The sequence below is a fragment of the Mandrillus leucophaeus genome, unplaced genomic scaffold (assembly GCF_000951045.1).
Source record: "Mandrillus leucophaeus isolate KB7577 unplaced genomic scaffold, Mleu.le_1.0 Scaffold612, whole genome shotgun sequence".
In the NCBI taxonomy this organism is placed as follows: domain Eukaryota; kingdom Metazoa; phylum Chordata; class Mammalia; order Primates; family Cercopithecidae; genus Mandrillus; species Mandrillus leucophaeus.
The window spans coordinates 59,220-72,175 of record NW_012106609.1 but is presented as its reverse complement, the minus strand read 5'-3'; the positions used below and the strand labels follow the sequence as shown (position 1 = coordinate 72,175).

The 12,956-nt window shown below is 51.9% G+C and overlaps 1 protein-coding gene across 2 annotated transcripts in view; it reads left to right on the top strand.

Moving 5' to 3' along the window:
* Positions 1–1,065: 1,065 nt before the first annotated feature.
* The window catches only part of KY (kyphoscoliosis peptidase), a 50,358-nt gene continuing 38,467 nt past the window's right edge, over positions 1,066–12,956 (top strand). The window contains exons 1-3 of one of the 2 annotated variants that reach the window (XM_012000021.1): positions 1,066–1,870; positions 5,161–5,223; positions 9,274–9,336. In XM_012000021.1, the coding sequence (XP_011855411.1) occupies positions 1,558–1,870; positions 5,161–5,223; positions 9,274–9,336 (439 nt within the window). In that variant the 5' untranslated portion in view covers positions 1,066–1,557. The remainder of the gene's footprint in view (positions 1,871–5,160; positions 5,224–9,273; positions 9,337–12,956) is intronic. The other variant, XM_012000022.1, reaches the window with a different exon arrangement.

Genomic DNA, 12,956 nt, shown 5'->3' with positions numbered 1-12,956 from the left:
TGTGTGTGTGTGTGTGTGTGTGTGTGTGTGTGTGTACCTGCACACATACAGATAGGACAAGACTCACTTTAGCAGAAGGAAACCTGCCTTGGGAGTCACCCATCTCCGCTTGTCTGTCTATGGCCTCAGCTCTCTGGGGACTCCAGTTCAACATTTCTGGAAGCCAATAACCTCTCCTTTCATCAGATGCCCAGTGGGTGAGGTGGGGGCAGGGTGGCAGGGGGCGCTGGTAATGCAATGAGACAGCAGCCTTTACATGCGACCAAACTCTGAGCCACTGTTATTGGGGGAAGACCTTCAGAATCTCAGGGTGTGGCTGTGACATGTCTCCTGCTTCTCTGCTCCACCAGTCACTTCTCACTCCCTCTGTCCCTTTACTTATCCTTAAAATGAAGTAAGGGTGAACTATTTCCTACCTACATGTGAAGGTATTACCCACCATGTGAAGACCACTTTCTGTACACCAGGTGCCTTATATTCATGCCATTCTCACAAGAGCCATGTGAGAAATTTTTACCAACCCAGTGATAAGGGTAAGAAGGTGGAGGGGAAATGGCTGGTCCAAGGTCACACAGCCAGGAAGTGATGGAACTGGTACTGGAATGCAGTCTATGTGACACTGGCTCCTCCAAGGAGGATCTGGGAACTCTCAGGGCCATGCTACAAGGTGGGGTCCACACACTCCAATGTGGGGAGGGCTCCCAGAGCAAAGGCCTCCATGTGGGGGGCATTTATTAACAGTAAAAACTCGAATTAGAGGAACGCCCCCAGCAGGGTGGGCAGTTAGTGCCCCTGGGTACCGGGCAGAAGCCTATGTAAACACTCCTGAGACCTACAGCCAAACCCCTGCTGCTGTTGGCTGGGCAGGCCAGGCCGGGCTAAAAATAGAAGGCTTCTCAGGTCCAGCTCCCTGTGCCCCAGCCTCCTCCTCTCCCCCTCCCTCCTTCCCCACAGGGCAGGAGCCAGGCTTCTAGAAGGAACAGAGACTTTAAGACTTTCGTTTCAGATCAAAGAGGATCGTTAGCTTGATACTCAATGGGCATGTTCCAAGTTCTAGAGGGGCCGTAACTGGGGGGAGCTCCTGACTCCAAAACCCCACCCAACTCCCTCCTAGGGAGAGAGCTGTCAACCTCCAAAACCCACCCGGGGAACGAGGGAGGTCGAGGCCAAAACTTGGCCAATTTCTGCACATCTTGCAATTCAATCTGGAGCCCCTTTGCTGTCTTTCCTTTTCCTGAACCTACTGTCAATGTTGACAGCACTGTGCGATTTCTGTATTTGCCAGAGGCTTCTCGTGGGAGGTGGGCTCCGGGCCCTCTCGGGAACCCTCCGGAGACCGTGGGGATGAGGCAGCGCTCAGCCAGAGAAGTCCTGGAGCCCAGGACCAGCGCTTCAAGTGCACCGAGCGGGAGGCAGGGGCGCAGGGAGGGAGGCTCTGGACCGGCCGCCTCTGCCGACTATGGCCCCGGTGCAGGTCAAGGCTTGGGCCTGGGGATTTCCTTTCAAAGGTGACTTAGAACAGCTTCATTAGGGTAGCGCCCTCCCAGGAGGGCCCTAATGGCGTGTTTGGCAGAGTCAGCGAAACGCGGCGCCCTGCAGCTCCAGCGGCGGGGGAGCGCCCTCTCCCGCGCCCTCGCCCTCTCCCGTGTGGGGCAGCTGCGCGCACGGGGCCATTTGCAGCGCAAGCAGCCTAGTGTGCGGCCGCGGCGCCCAGGTCGGAAGGGAGGCGGCATCATGGAGCTGAAGAAGGACATCAACGCCGTATCCATCGACATGCTGCTGATCGTGCACTCGGAGAAGCGGCGCGCCGCACAGGGTACGCACTCAGACCAGCAGGCGGACCCGAGCGCGCTGCTGCAGCGCCGAGGAGGTAACGCGCGCCCGACCCGGGTCCCCGGGTACCCCGGCACCTCGGCCTCCTTGCCACAGGGCCCGCCCGCCGGGGGGCGCCCATTGCTCCCCCGAATGAGGTCTGCGAGCCCGACCCTCTCCCCCATGGCTGCCGTCGCTTCCCCGCAGTGGCACCGGCGTCCCGTGGCAACGCGCAGTCCCGTGGCAACGCGCAGCCCCGTGATTGCCCCAGTTTGACTCCCTGTGCAGGCCTGTGGGTGCTTCCGTCACCCCTGGGAGTCTTTTTCCTCCCAGCCACTCCCTGACGGGGAGAGCAAGACTGGAAGATACCCTGGAGGAAGGCGGCCAGAGCCTCAGGGCTCACTCACGGGTAGCAGAGGCCTGCTCCCCTCCCACAGCACACTGCAGGGCACAGGGGACGCTGGGAAACCTTTGTGCTGAGTCAGCCTTTGAGATGGGGAGCTCCCTGTGTGGCCCTGCACAGTTTACAGCCTCAGTTTCTCCTTTCTTGAGACTTTCTCCTAGCCTTCTATAGATGGCAGGCATGAAAAGGCGTAAAAGGAACGCAGGTTTGGATAGGGTAAGATTTGAAACCTGCTGTCTCCACTTGAACTTATCCATCAATTTTACTTGTCCTACATATTTTCTGGGTAAATTTATAAATTGTAGATTGGTAAAATAAAGTGACTGTTTACAGAGTGATTGTGGAAAGCAGGATCCGGGCCTCTCTGTTCTTCAGACGACAGAACACAATGTGAATAGAGTGCAGATGGATGATAAGGAAGGTTAAATAAGCCCCTGAAAAGCCAGAGAACCTCAGGGTCCTGGATGGCAAGCTGTCTCCCAGGCTGGTGTGAGGATGCACTAGGCAGACTGTGGCCAGTTCTTTAGAAGTTAGGCCTGACAGTCCATGCAGGAGAATGACTTCTGCCTCTCTCCTCCCCTCCAGCTCTGGAGCTCCTTGGAATTCCTGCTGCTGCTCTGCCCTTGGTTCTTCTGTCCCCAGAGCCTCTGTGTGCATTGAACATCCACTTTCCACCTGCCTTGCTAAAGTAATGCTGCTGTGGCTGGCCTTGCCACTACCAGCCACATAGGCTACAGCTGCCTCCGGAGCCCTGGGGACTTCCTGGGAAGGCAGACAGGGGAAAGAAACAGAATCTGGAGGGCTGAGTATGTTGACAGGCACTCTAGTCTCAGGGCTGATTCCTGACTGAAGCAGGAGTTGTTTGGATTCATTGGCTCTTTAGTTCTCAGACCTGCTCTTGGGAGAAGGGGAAATGGCCTGTCCAGGGTATTTGTAGTTAGAAAATCAGCAGAGGGCATCAACTTCTTGATAGAAATGAGACTGCTCTGAATACATGTACCACAGTCCAGAATGCCTTCTCCAGTGTATGGTGAGGCCTAGTTCCAGGTCAGCCCACAAGTCCCGCGATCCTCTCTGATCACGTCACTTCTAAAGACTCTGACACTAGAAAGGGCAAAGAATGCAGAGAAGCCCAGGAAATACCAGGCATCAGGACTGTCCTGAGAGGTGCCCAACACCCAGCACAAACTCGCCATGACTCCAGACTAAAGGATGCACACTTGTGACTGTGACAGAGAAAAAAAGACCCCTAATGGCTGGGCCCTTTCTGCTGAGCTTTTCTCCAAATATTTTCCTGATGGCCGTTTCTCACAGATGCTATGAATGACAGTGTAGAGATTTCTGTCACTTATTCACAACCAGAGCAGAGAGGAGGGAAAGTGCATGACTTTTGATGCCTGGTGGTCAACAATGATATTCAGGAGACCCCGGGGTAAGCCAGCCTGCAGACCCCCTCCTCAAAAAACAGCCTAAGGGAGGAAAATGCCTAACAAGATCAGCTTGTTCCAAAGCCTCCCATGGGTGCAAAGATCTAAAACAAACCCATGATCACTTTCAGGTATCTCCTCCTTTCTCCTCCGCACTCCAGGTCCTCCACTGGAGAGTGGATCTTCCTTGGCTATGTAAAAGAGGGCCTAGACTCCATGTCAGGAAAGATCAAGGCTCAGTTATTGTTGCAATGAAGAGGATGGAGTAATCTGTAACCAGTGGCCCTTCTGCTGGTGGCCTTGTGGAAGAAAAGAGTCAGGGGGACAAGAAGGCAAGGAGAGTGTGGACAGGCTACATCACTAGGAATTTGGGCTACAGAGCCAGCAGATGTTCTCTCCCATTTCTGTAAGGCATCCTCCCAGTCATTTCCCTAGAACAGTTCTTCTCCAAAACGTGCCTGAAAGCCCTCAACTCCTATCAGAAAGTAAAGTGCATATATTCCTTCGGCAGTAGAGGATATAGCCTATAGCTGCCTGCAGCAAGACCCAATGAGCTTTGAAGTTTCAGGCCTTATCCCAAAAATCTATGTGATTTGTGTATTCTACTCCATAGGTGTGTCATGAGGGTTCCAAGTGGTAAGTCACTGGCCCTGGCTATGGGGGACTCTGCAGAAAAGAAGGGTGTTAAGAAGGGAGTGGCGGCCCCTGAGTGGTTGAGAGGGCTGGAGAATAAGACTCAAGGCTGAACTTCCAGGAACAGTGCCATCAGCAGTACCACAGAGCTGGTCTAGTGAGGAAACCTCCTCGGCCACCAAGGAGCCCTGAATACTCCTTCCGCGCCAGAATCTCAATTTTATTGCAGCAGCACCCGCTGCCAGAACGTATCCCCATGCTGTGCCAGGAACTCGACCTTGCGGCTACCACTTGCAGCCGCAGCCAGAGTGAGAGCTTTCCTTCCCTTCCTTGTTGCATCACCAGGTCCCAAGGCAGAGTGAAACACAGGTACATCAGATTGGCCATGGCTAGGCCATACGTGTTTACCCTCTAGCTGCAAGGGAGGCCAAGAGAACTGGCAACTGTCATTTTCCGTTCCCATTGGGATTGACGGTCTTAGCCCACTCCTCCCACTCTATATCAAGACTCTAAAAGTGAGTGATTCACCACTTACAGAAATAGGCAGGCAACATGGATAGCAAATGACTTCTAAAATAATGCTTTCATGTGTATGCAGAGGAGAGGTGGAAATGGAAAATGGGCATCTCTACTACAAAAATTCTCCCCAAATGATCCTGATAACCAACCCCACTGCCCTTGAAAACTGTTTTAACACTTTTTAGATGTTTTGAATTTTGAGAGTTGCATTCATTTCCTCAGGGGCATCTGATTGATGGGTAACCTCTCTCAGATTCCAAGAGAGCCAAGATCCGCCTGCTCTACCATAACCCAGATAAGTCTGCAACTGGCACATCACTCTTTTGCCCTGGGTCTCCCGCCTCAGAGAAACTTGTTATTTTGCAGGATTCCAAGGCATTGGGAATGGAGTCCGAAGATGGCAGAAATTAGAAGGAAATGACCTTCACGGTAAATTCTCTTTTTCCTTTCAACCTATAGGATTTAATACATTGAATAATAACTGGAAGGATTGGGTTTCACTCATTTGAAGACTGGCCCTAGACATCTAACCACTGAACAGAAAGTGGCTGCTCCTGACCCAGCCAGGCCTCTAGGACCCCTGTGACTGTGGGAAGTGGTCCCTGGTGTCAGGCTCTCCTGGAGGCTATGGCTGAAGAACAGGAACTTGAGCACCCATTTGTTTGCTGGCTGAGCTGTAGGGGAGGACTTAACATCCCTTGGGATGGTGAGGTTTGAGTGTGCTCCTATGAGAGGCAGTCATCTATGTTTTGAAAATGTTTCCCAGCAGAGAGGACAGTGGTCTGCCTTGGGACGGTATGACTTGAGGCCTGAGAAGATGCCACTCAAGGGTTCTATAGCTTCCTGCTGGCCTGGACCCAAAATACAATAAGAAGTCGGCTTCCAAAGCCTCTTTTTTCTGGTGCCAGGCATCTGCCACCCCAGGCCCAGGATCTCTTTGGGAACACTAAGGGGCCAACTATAAAAGGCTTTATTCTATTCCCTTTAGAGTTCATTAGCCCAGCCTCCAGGGACAAACATCAGGGACATTGCACAGTGGGCACATGAGGGTTCTAGTAGAGACCAAACCTCTACTCCCAGAACCCCAGTAGAGAACTCCATCCGCCCCCAGCTAAGTGAGCCCTGGGATCAGATGATTGGTTTATCAAATGCCAGTCTAAAGGAACCACCCTCCATGACACAAATGGGGAAATAGAATTGCAGATGAATAGGACTAAACTGCTATGTTCTACCATCCTTCTGACAATAATGAAAGGGAAAGATGAAGTTCTAAAAGTGAATTCATTCACTCATTCTGTCCACAAATGCCTAGAGTGCTTACTTTGTGCCAGGCATGAGTCTAAATATTGGAAATGAAACAGTGAAAAAGACAACCAAGAACACTGCCCTCAGGGGAGCTGTGTGAAAATGATTGGAATTGTAATGCACTGCAGGTGAGTCTCGACACCCTGCAGGTGAAGAGTGTTCCTATGTCCCCTGCCTTTGGTAGGAGTCCTCAAGACACACCCTCCACCCCTACCCTGCCACTGCCAGGGAACCACCCCCTCTGTGACCTAACCTATAGACATGCATGGGTGCAATGGCTTCCCTGTAACCTTGCTACAGGGGCCATCAGTTGGTAGACATGCCAGCTTTAGCTCTACTGAAGTAGACGCCAAAGCTAACAAAACTCTGCTATGGGCTATTGAGAATTTTGATAAGAATCAGACCCCCAGAGACCTGTTAGCCACAGAAATGGCCATGCAGGGCATGGAAGGTATGCATGCTCGGCCCATGTGTGAGTGGGTGAGCGGGCAAGCAAGCCACAAGTGGAAGCAAAGAAGCACAGCATCCTTGTTGGTTGCGGCTCTCTCATACCTTGCCTGAGTTGTCTGACACTCATCTTAGGGCTTCTCAGGCATGTTATTACATCAGGAGAAGATTGAAATATACTGAATTCATTCTATTTTTACCATCTTCTGGGTTTCTGATTTAGGAGAAGGTTAGTGGAAAAATATCACAAAACACAAAGTGACACATTGACTATTACAAGACCATTACAAGACTCTTGTAAAAGACATGAAGTGAGTCTTAGCACTATGTGTCAGCTGATAGAAGATGATTAAAATAGTCCTTGCAAAACCACCATGAGAACTGGGAGTTTCAGGTACATGCAGGGCTGGAGAGAGGCTCTACAGAGGCCCTGAGCCCAGAAAAAAATGACACTTCTACCATTCCACCAACATGTGTAAAGCAAAATTTCATTTATTTTTCAAATGGTGCGTTTACATGCATGCAGAAATCAAAATTAGTTTCTTTCTGTGTTTTCTGATGCTGAGATTCTGAGTGCAGGTATTGAAGCTGACCTTTTCTCATACCTGTCTTACCGGTGCCCAAGGCACCCAGCCCTGGTAACCAGCAGGCTGCCCAGCCCTGGTAACTGGATGGCTTCCATCTTAGAAGGAAGTGGCTGATGGCATGTGCTGGTGGAGTGCACACAGACGCTGCTGAGCATGGGGTTGATCCAGAAGGGCGCATATTCCCCTTCTTGCTACCCCGTGCACTGCTTGGGCTGGGGCATTGGCAGGGTGCTGAGACTAGAGAGCTCCAAACTTTTCGAAGCAGCAGGTGTTTGGGCCCAGCCGCCTCCTCACCCCCGCCACCCCACCCCGATAGCTTGCCCAGCAACGGGCTTCCCCTGCTGTGATTGGCTACTTTCCTTGGTCCTGGACAAAGTCTGCCTAGTAGCACAGGGACTGACGCTCCACAGCTAAAAGGAAACCAATTGTGCAGCCTTGACTATAAATACCCCACAGCAGCTATGCCAGCCAATCACCCTCCTTGAGGATTCCCTTCCCGGATTTTGTTTCCTCCCTCAGCCAGCCGAGGCACTGCCAGCTGTGCCTGCAGGAGGCGGCCCTGGCCTCCCTGTCCTCGCCTGGTCTGGGGCTCCAGCCCTGCATGCCACATCACCCTGTATTGGAATACACAGTGGACCTGGCCCTCGGCTGACTAGTGTGGGGCTCAGGGACCTAGCTGCGCCTGTTCACAGGAGAAGGCTGGAGCAGGCAGGCTTTCCAGGGCAAGACCCTGTCAGGTGGATCACAAATCCAGCCTGACTCAGTACCTCACCCCCTACCTTGATTGGCTTCTGCGTGGGCCCAGGCATGGGAACCACTGAGTGGCTCATCTGCACAAGAAGAATCATCTAAATGGACCTGTTCAGGCCAATGCCCCAGAGGCATACTTGTTTCCACACTGAGGCCCTGGTCCCAGTGGTCACCTCCAGTGACAAACCCACTGCAAGCCAGCAGGAAGCTATAGAGAGAAGATGGCAGGCCAGGGTGGTAGTGGTGGGTGAACCTCCAGCTGCCACCATCCTCCCCTTGCCCAGCCTTTCCCCCACCCCTCTGAAGCAGAGGTTCAAGGGCAGCCTCACTAAGAGCAGGCCACAGCAGCAACTGTAAAGAAGGGAGGAAAGGTCATGCTTCCCATAGGAGGGCAAGTAAGCCTGTGACCTCCCACTTCTTGGCCAATGGCAGGAACTAGGCATCACTCCATGGCAGCCTGACTCCACTAGGCACTGAGGACAACTCTGTGTCCCAGGGACAGAAATATCCCAGCATGTGGAGAGAATGTGTGTAGAGTGCATGCCCTGCAAATGTTTGTGAAACAGAACCAAACTACACATCATCCCGTCTCCTAGGCTGCTTCTTCTCATCAACAAGCAGGAGGCTCAGCCGGGCGCAGTGGCTCATGCCTGTAATCCCAGCACTTTGGGAGGCCGAGGCGGGTGGATCACGAGGTCAGGAAATCAAGACCATCCTGGCTAACACGGTGAAACCCCATCTGTACTAAAAATACAAAAAAATTAGCCAGGCGTGGTGGCGGGTGCCTGTAGTCCCAGCTACTTGGGAGGCTGAGGCAGGAGAATGGCATGAACCCAGGAGGTAGACAGAGCTTGCAGTGAGCGGAGATCACGCCACTGCCCTCCAGCCTGGGGGACAGAGCAAGACTCTATCTCAAAAAAAAAAAAAAAAAAAAGAAGCAGAAGGCTCAACTGGGAGTCAGAAGACCTGGGGTTTAAGTCCCAGGTCAGAACCTCCCAGCCTGCTCCACAGAAAGGTGTGAAGATCAGTGAGGCATCTGTGTATGGACAGTGCTTTTGAAACTGTGCCTGATGACACCAAAGTTGGGAGTTATGGCTACAAAGACCATGGAAGACTGGTAGCCTGTTCCAGAAGAAACCCAGCATGTGCTGGCACATGATAAGAGTCACAAGGGGTATGTGCACATGGGCTTCCAGGCATTTGTCTCCATGCACAGTGTCATTGTGCTGGTTTGCACATGTGCAAACTGTGAGGGTGCGCACACATTTAGGCCTGGGGATGTGCTTGGCCCTCGCCAGCCCACCTTTCCTGCAAACACATACAGCCCTTTGCTCTGCCTGGGGTCAATTCCCCAGTGGTCACTGCAGGCCTCTCTGTCTTCCTTAAATAGAAAACTTGGTGGAGAAGCAGCACCCTCAGCAGCCCCAGGTGATCACTTCCTACGACAGCCAAGGTAAGTGATTCACTGCTAGCCATGACCTCCCCTGCAGATGTGTGCCCAGACCTGATGCTCTGGCCAGTGACAGCCCAGGATGTGGAGCTCAGACTATGGGGAGCAGGGTCCTCTCTGCACCCATGGGTTTTGGAAAACCCTTTTCCTCTCCCTGTGTCTCACGGGAAGCAGCAAGAGGCTGCACAGTCTGAGTCTTCCCCTCACCATGAGATCAAGAAATAAAGCCCGTGGGCCTCAGAGCCCGCTGCTGTCATCATCTTCACTATTACTGTCATCACTATTCAACATTCAACATTCAGCATTTGTTGAATGCTAACCATGTGCCAGACTTGTGCACTTATTCTCATGTAAATTAGGCTTCACAGTAATCCTGTTTACCATCCTCAAATTACAGATGAGTAAACTGAGGCTTGGAAAGGCTGTCATGTGTCCAAGATCACATGGCCAGCAAGAGTCAGAGCTGTGCAGCCTGACCCCCAGCAAGTCTCAGCTGTTAACCTTCACACATCTCTGCTTCCTCATCTCCCCTGGAAACCAGTCTCCCTCCTGCTGGCTCATGGCATCCAAGCCCTCCCTTGTCCTGACCCAAAGCAGTTATTCGGCCTCTCCTGCTGAGACTGAGCCTTCCCAGGGCATCCTATCCAGTGAGTTTGCCACAGCAAGGCAGAGTGAGAGGCACCTTCGTTGGGAGTCCTCACTTTTTGGGGACAGACTCTGGGGACTCGGGGAAGGCAGGCAAGAGCATCACTGACTCTACAGTTGACTGGATCTGAGCACATGACAAGATAGAGACAGGAGGGCCCCACAGCAGTGGTGGCGGGAGGCCAGGTTAGAGAGTCTCACTCCCACCGTGGTTAACTGCTCTGCATTCAATACTGGGCCCTGGTGTCTGTGTGCTCTCACAGGCTCAGCCGTAAGAGTTCATCACGCTTGCTCTGAGAGTTGATGTCCTAACCTGCAAGGAAATTATCTGATCAAATTCAGAGGCAGTGACTTCCCCCATGCCCCACATGAAGCAGGAGGACTCTGGAGGCCCTGGAGGATTGGAACCTCTCAGGGAATTGCTCTCTGAAATACAGGTGGACCAGCTTCTCTAGAGGAAGGCGCTGGCAGGTAGTGATGAAAGGCCAGCCAACTGGGGTTACCAGCATGGGGGAGCTGGCTCTCCTCACAGTGCAGGCCAGTGTCCCTTTAGGCCAGAATTCCTGAGAGTGCAGCTCTAGGACAGGCCTTAGAGACCTCTGTGGGCCCAGCAGGACCTGCCACCAGCCCTAGAAACCACAAGGAAAAGCCCACATGCTGTTGCTTCTCGAAAATGAACTCAACTACACATGGCTCAACACAAAAAAAAAGGACTCAGAGATATCTGGCTCTAATGAGAGTGGATTAGCACCACTTACCTCACTTAGTGAAGAAGACAGACAAAGGCCGCTGTCCTTGTGGAGCTGACATCCTAGTGAGGAGACACAGACAATCCTGACAAGTCAAACACCCTGATCCAGATAAGGCATGAGGGGAAGTGAAGCAGGAAGGATGATAAGGAGTGTATGTGGGAATGGGGGCCTGGGACTGTGCAGGGGTGTGTATTCATTTTCTATAGCAGCTATAGGAAATTTCCACAAATGAGGTGGCTTAAAATATCACAGATTTGTTCTCTCACACTTCTGCAGCCCAGAAGTCCAAAATCTGTTTTACAGGGCTAAAGTCAAAGTGTCAGCAGGGCTGGCTTTTTTTAGAGGCTCTAGGGGTGCCTTCGTTACTTGCCTCTTCCTGCTGCTAGAGGCTGCAGGCCCACCATGGCTTGTGGCTGCCTCACTCCAATCTCTGCTTCCATTGTCACATTGCCTTCTCTGCTTATAAATAGCTGAATCTCCCCGTGCTCCCTTGTATAAGGATATGTGTGGTTGTATTCAGGGCCCAGCCAGATAATCAGGATGGTCTCTCTATCTCGAGATCCTTAATTTAATCACAACCGCATAGTCCTCTTTGCCGTATAAGGTAACATTCACAGGTTCCAGCGATTCTGGCATGGATATCTCTAAAGGTCATTCTTCCGCCTATCCCAGGGGACAATTTAAAGTGGAGTAGGTGAGAACAGTCTCATTGGGAAAGTGACATCTAAGCAAGGAAAGAAGTGAAGAACAAATGATGTGGGTATCTGGGGAAGGGCTTCCAGCAGAGGGAGCAGTGAGTGTGAAAGCCCCGGGGCAGGAGCGTGTCTGCGTGTTCAAGGAGCAGGCAACTGTGCTGTGGAGAGGAAGGGAGGGGCATGGGCAAGGTGGGGGTAGCAGGAGAAGAGTCAGAGAGGACACAGGGCAGAGTTGGCAGGGCCTGGGAGGCTTCTAATCTGAGTGCGATTGGAAACCATTAGATGGTTGTAAACATGACTGCTTCCAATGCGAAGAGAATAAACAGAGGGGGCAAAGTTGGAAGCAAGACAACCCTTAAGAGGCATCATGATAATCCAGCAGGAGACGTTCCCCCACGGTGTGAATTTGGGGTATACGAGAAAGAGAGGAGTCAAGGCTTGGGACCTGAGCAATGGGGAGGATGAAGGTGAGGGAGATGCAGGAGGAGCAGGTTGGGAAAGAAACATGAATTCAAATTTGACTTTGTGGAGGCTGGTGCCAGCACCTGCCATTTTGGAAAGCAGTGGCCAGAGAATCGTTACTCCATGTGCCACTTTCTTATTCATCCCATGAGCCTTGACAACCTTTGGGCTCTGTTCTGAGAACCACACCAGCCCCCAGAGAAGCCTTCTTGGAAGCTCTATCACAGTAATAGCGGTGACCAGAGGCGGGACACTTGGTGTGTGCCAGATATTAAGCTAAGCCCCTCTCATGGCTCACCTCATTCAATCTCCACACCCACCTTCTGTGGAAGGTTATCATCCTCATTTTACAGATAGAGAAGCTCAGAGAGATTTAAATAACTTGCCTGAAGTCGCACAGTTAGCACATTCCAAACCCAGAAGAGGAACCCATGTCTGTGTGCTCTCGAAACCGGCGGGCTTAACTACTCCACCATACTGTCCCTTCCATACAGGACAGGGGCCAATCTGGTGGTGTTGATCTGGGTACAGTACCCCCACCCAACCCCCACCCTCAATGTGCAGCCTAAGGTTTCAGTCTGAACTCGTTGCTCGGAATGCTTCAACATTGTCCCTCCTCCTCAGCCTCTCTTTCAATGATAGACTTTATGCAACAGGTGACAAAGGAACATTGGAATCCTGGGTCAGGGAAGGGGCTTTGGAGATGGATCTGTAGTGGGTGTGTGGGTTGAATGAATGGAAGGTGGGTAATCACAAGGAGCCCCTGCAAAGGACTTTTTTTTTTTTTTTTTTTTTTTTTTTTGAGACAGAGTCTCACTCTGTGGCCCAGGCTGGATCACAGCTCACTCCAGCCTCAAACTCCTGGGCTCAAGTGATCCTCCTTCCTCAGCCTCCTGAGTAGCTGGGGCCACAGGCAAGTGCCACCATATGGCTGGGTTTTTTTTTTTATTTTTTGTAGAGATGGGATCTCACTATGTTGCCCAGAATGGTCTCAAACCCCTAGGCTCAAGCGACCCCCCTCCCTCAGGTTTCCAAAGTGCTGGGATTACAGGCATAAGCCACCATGCCT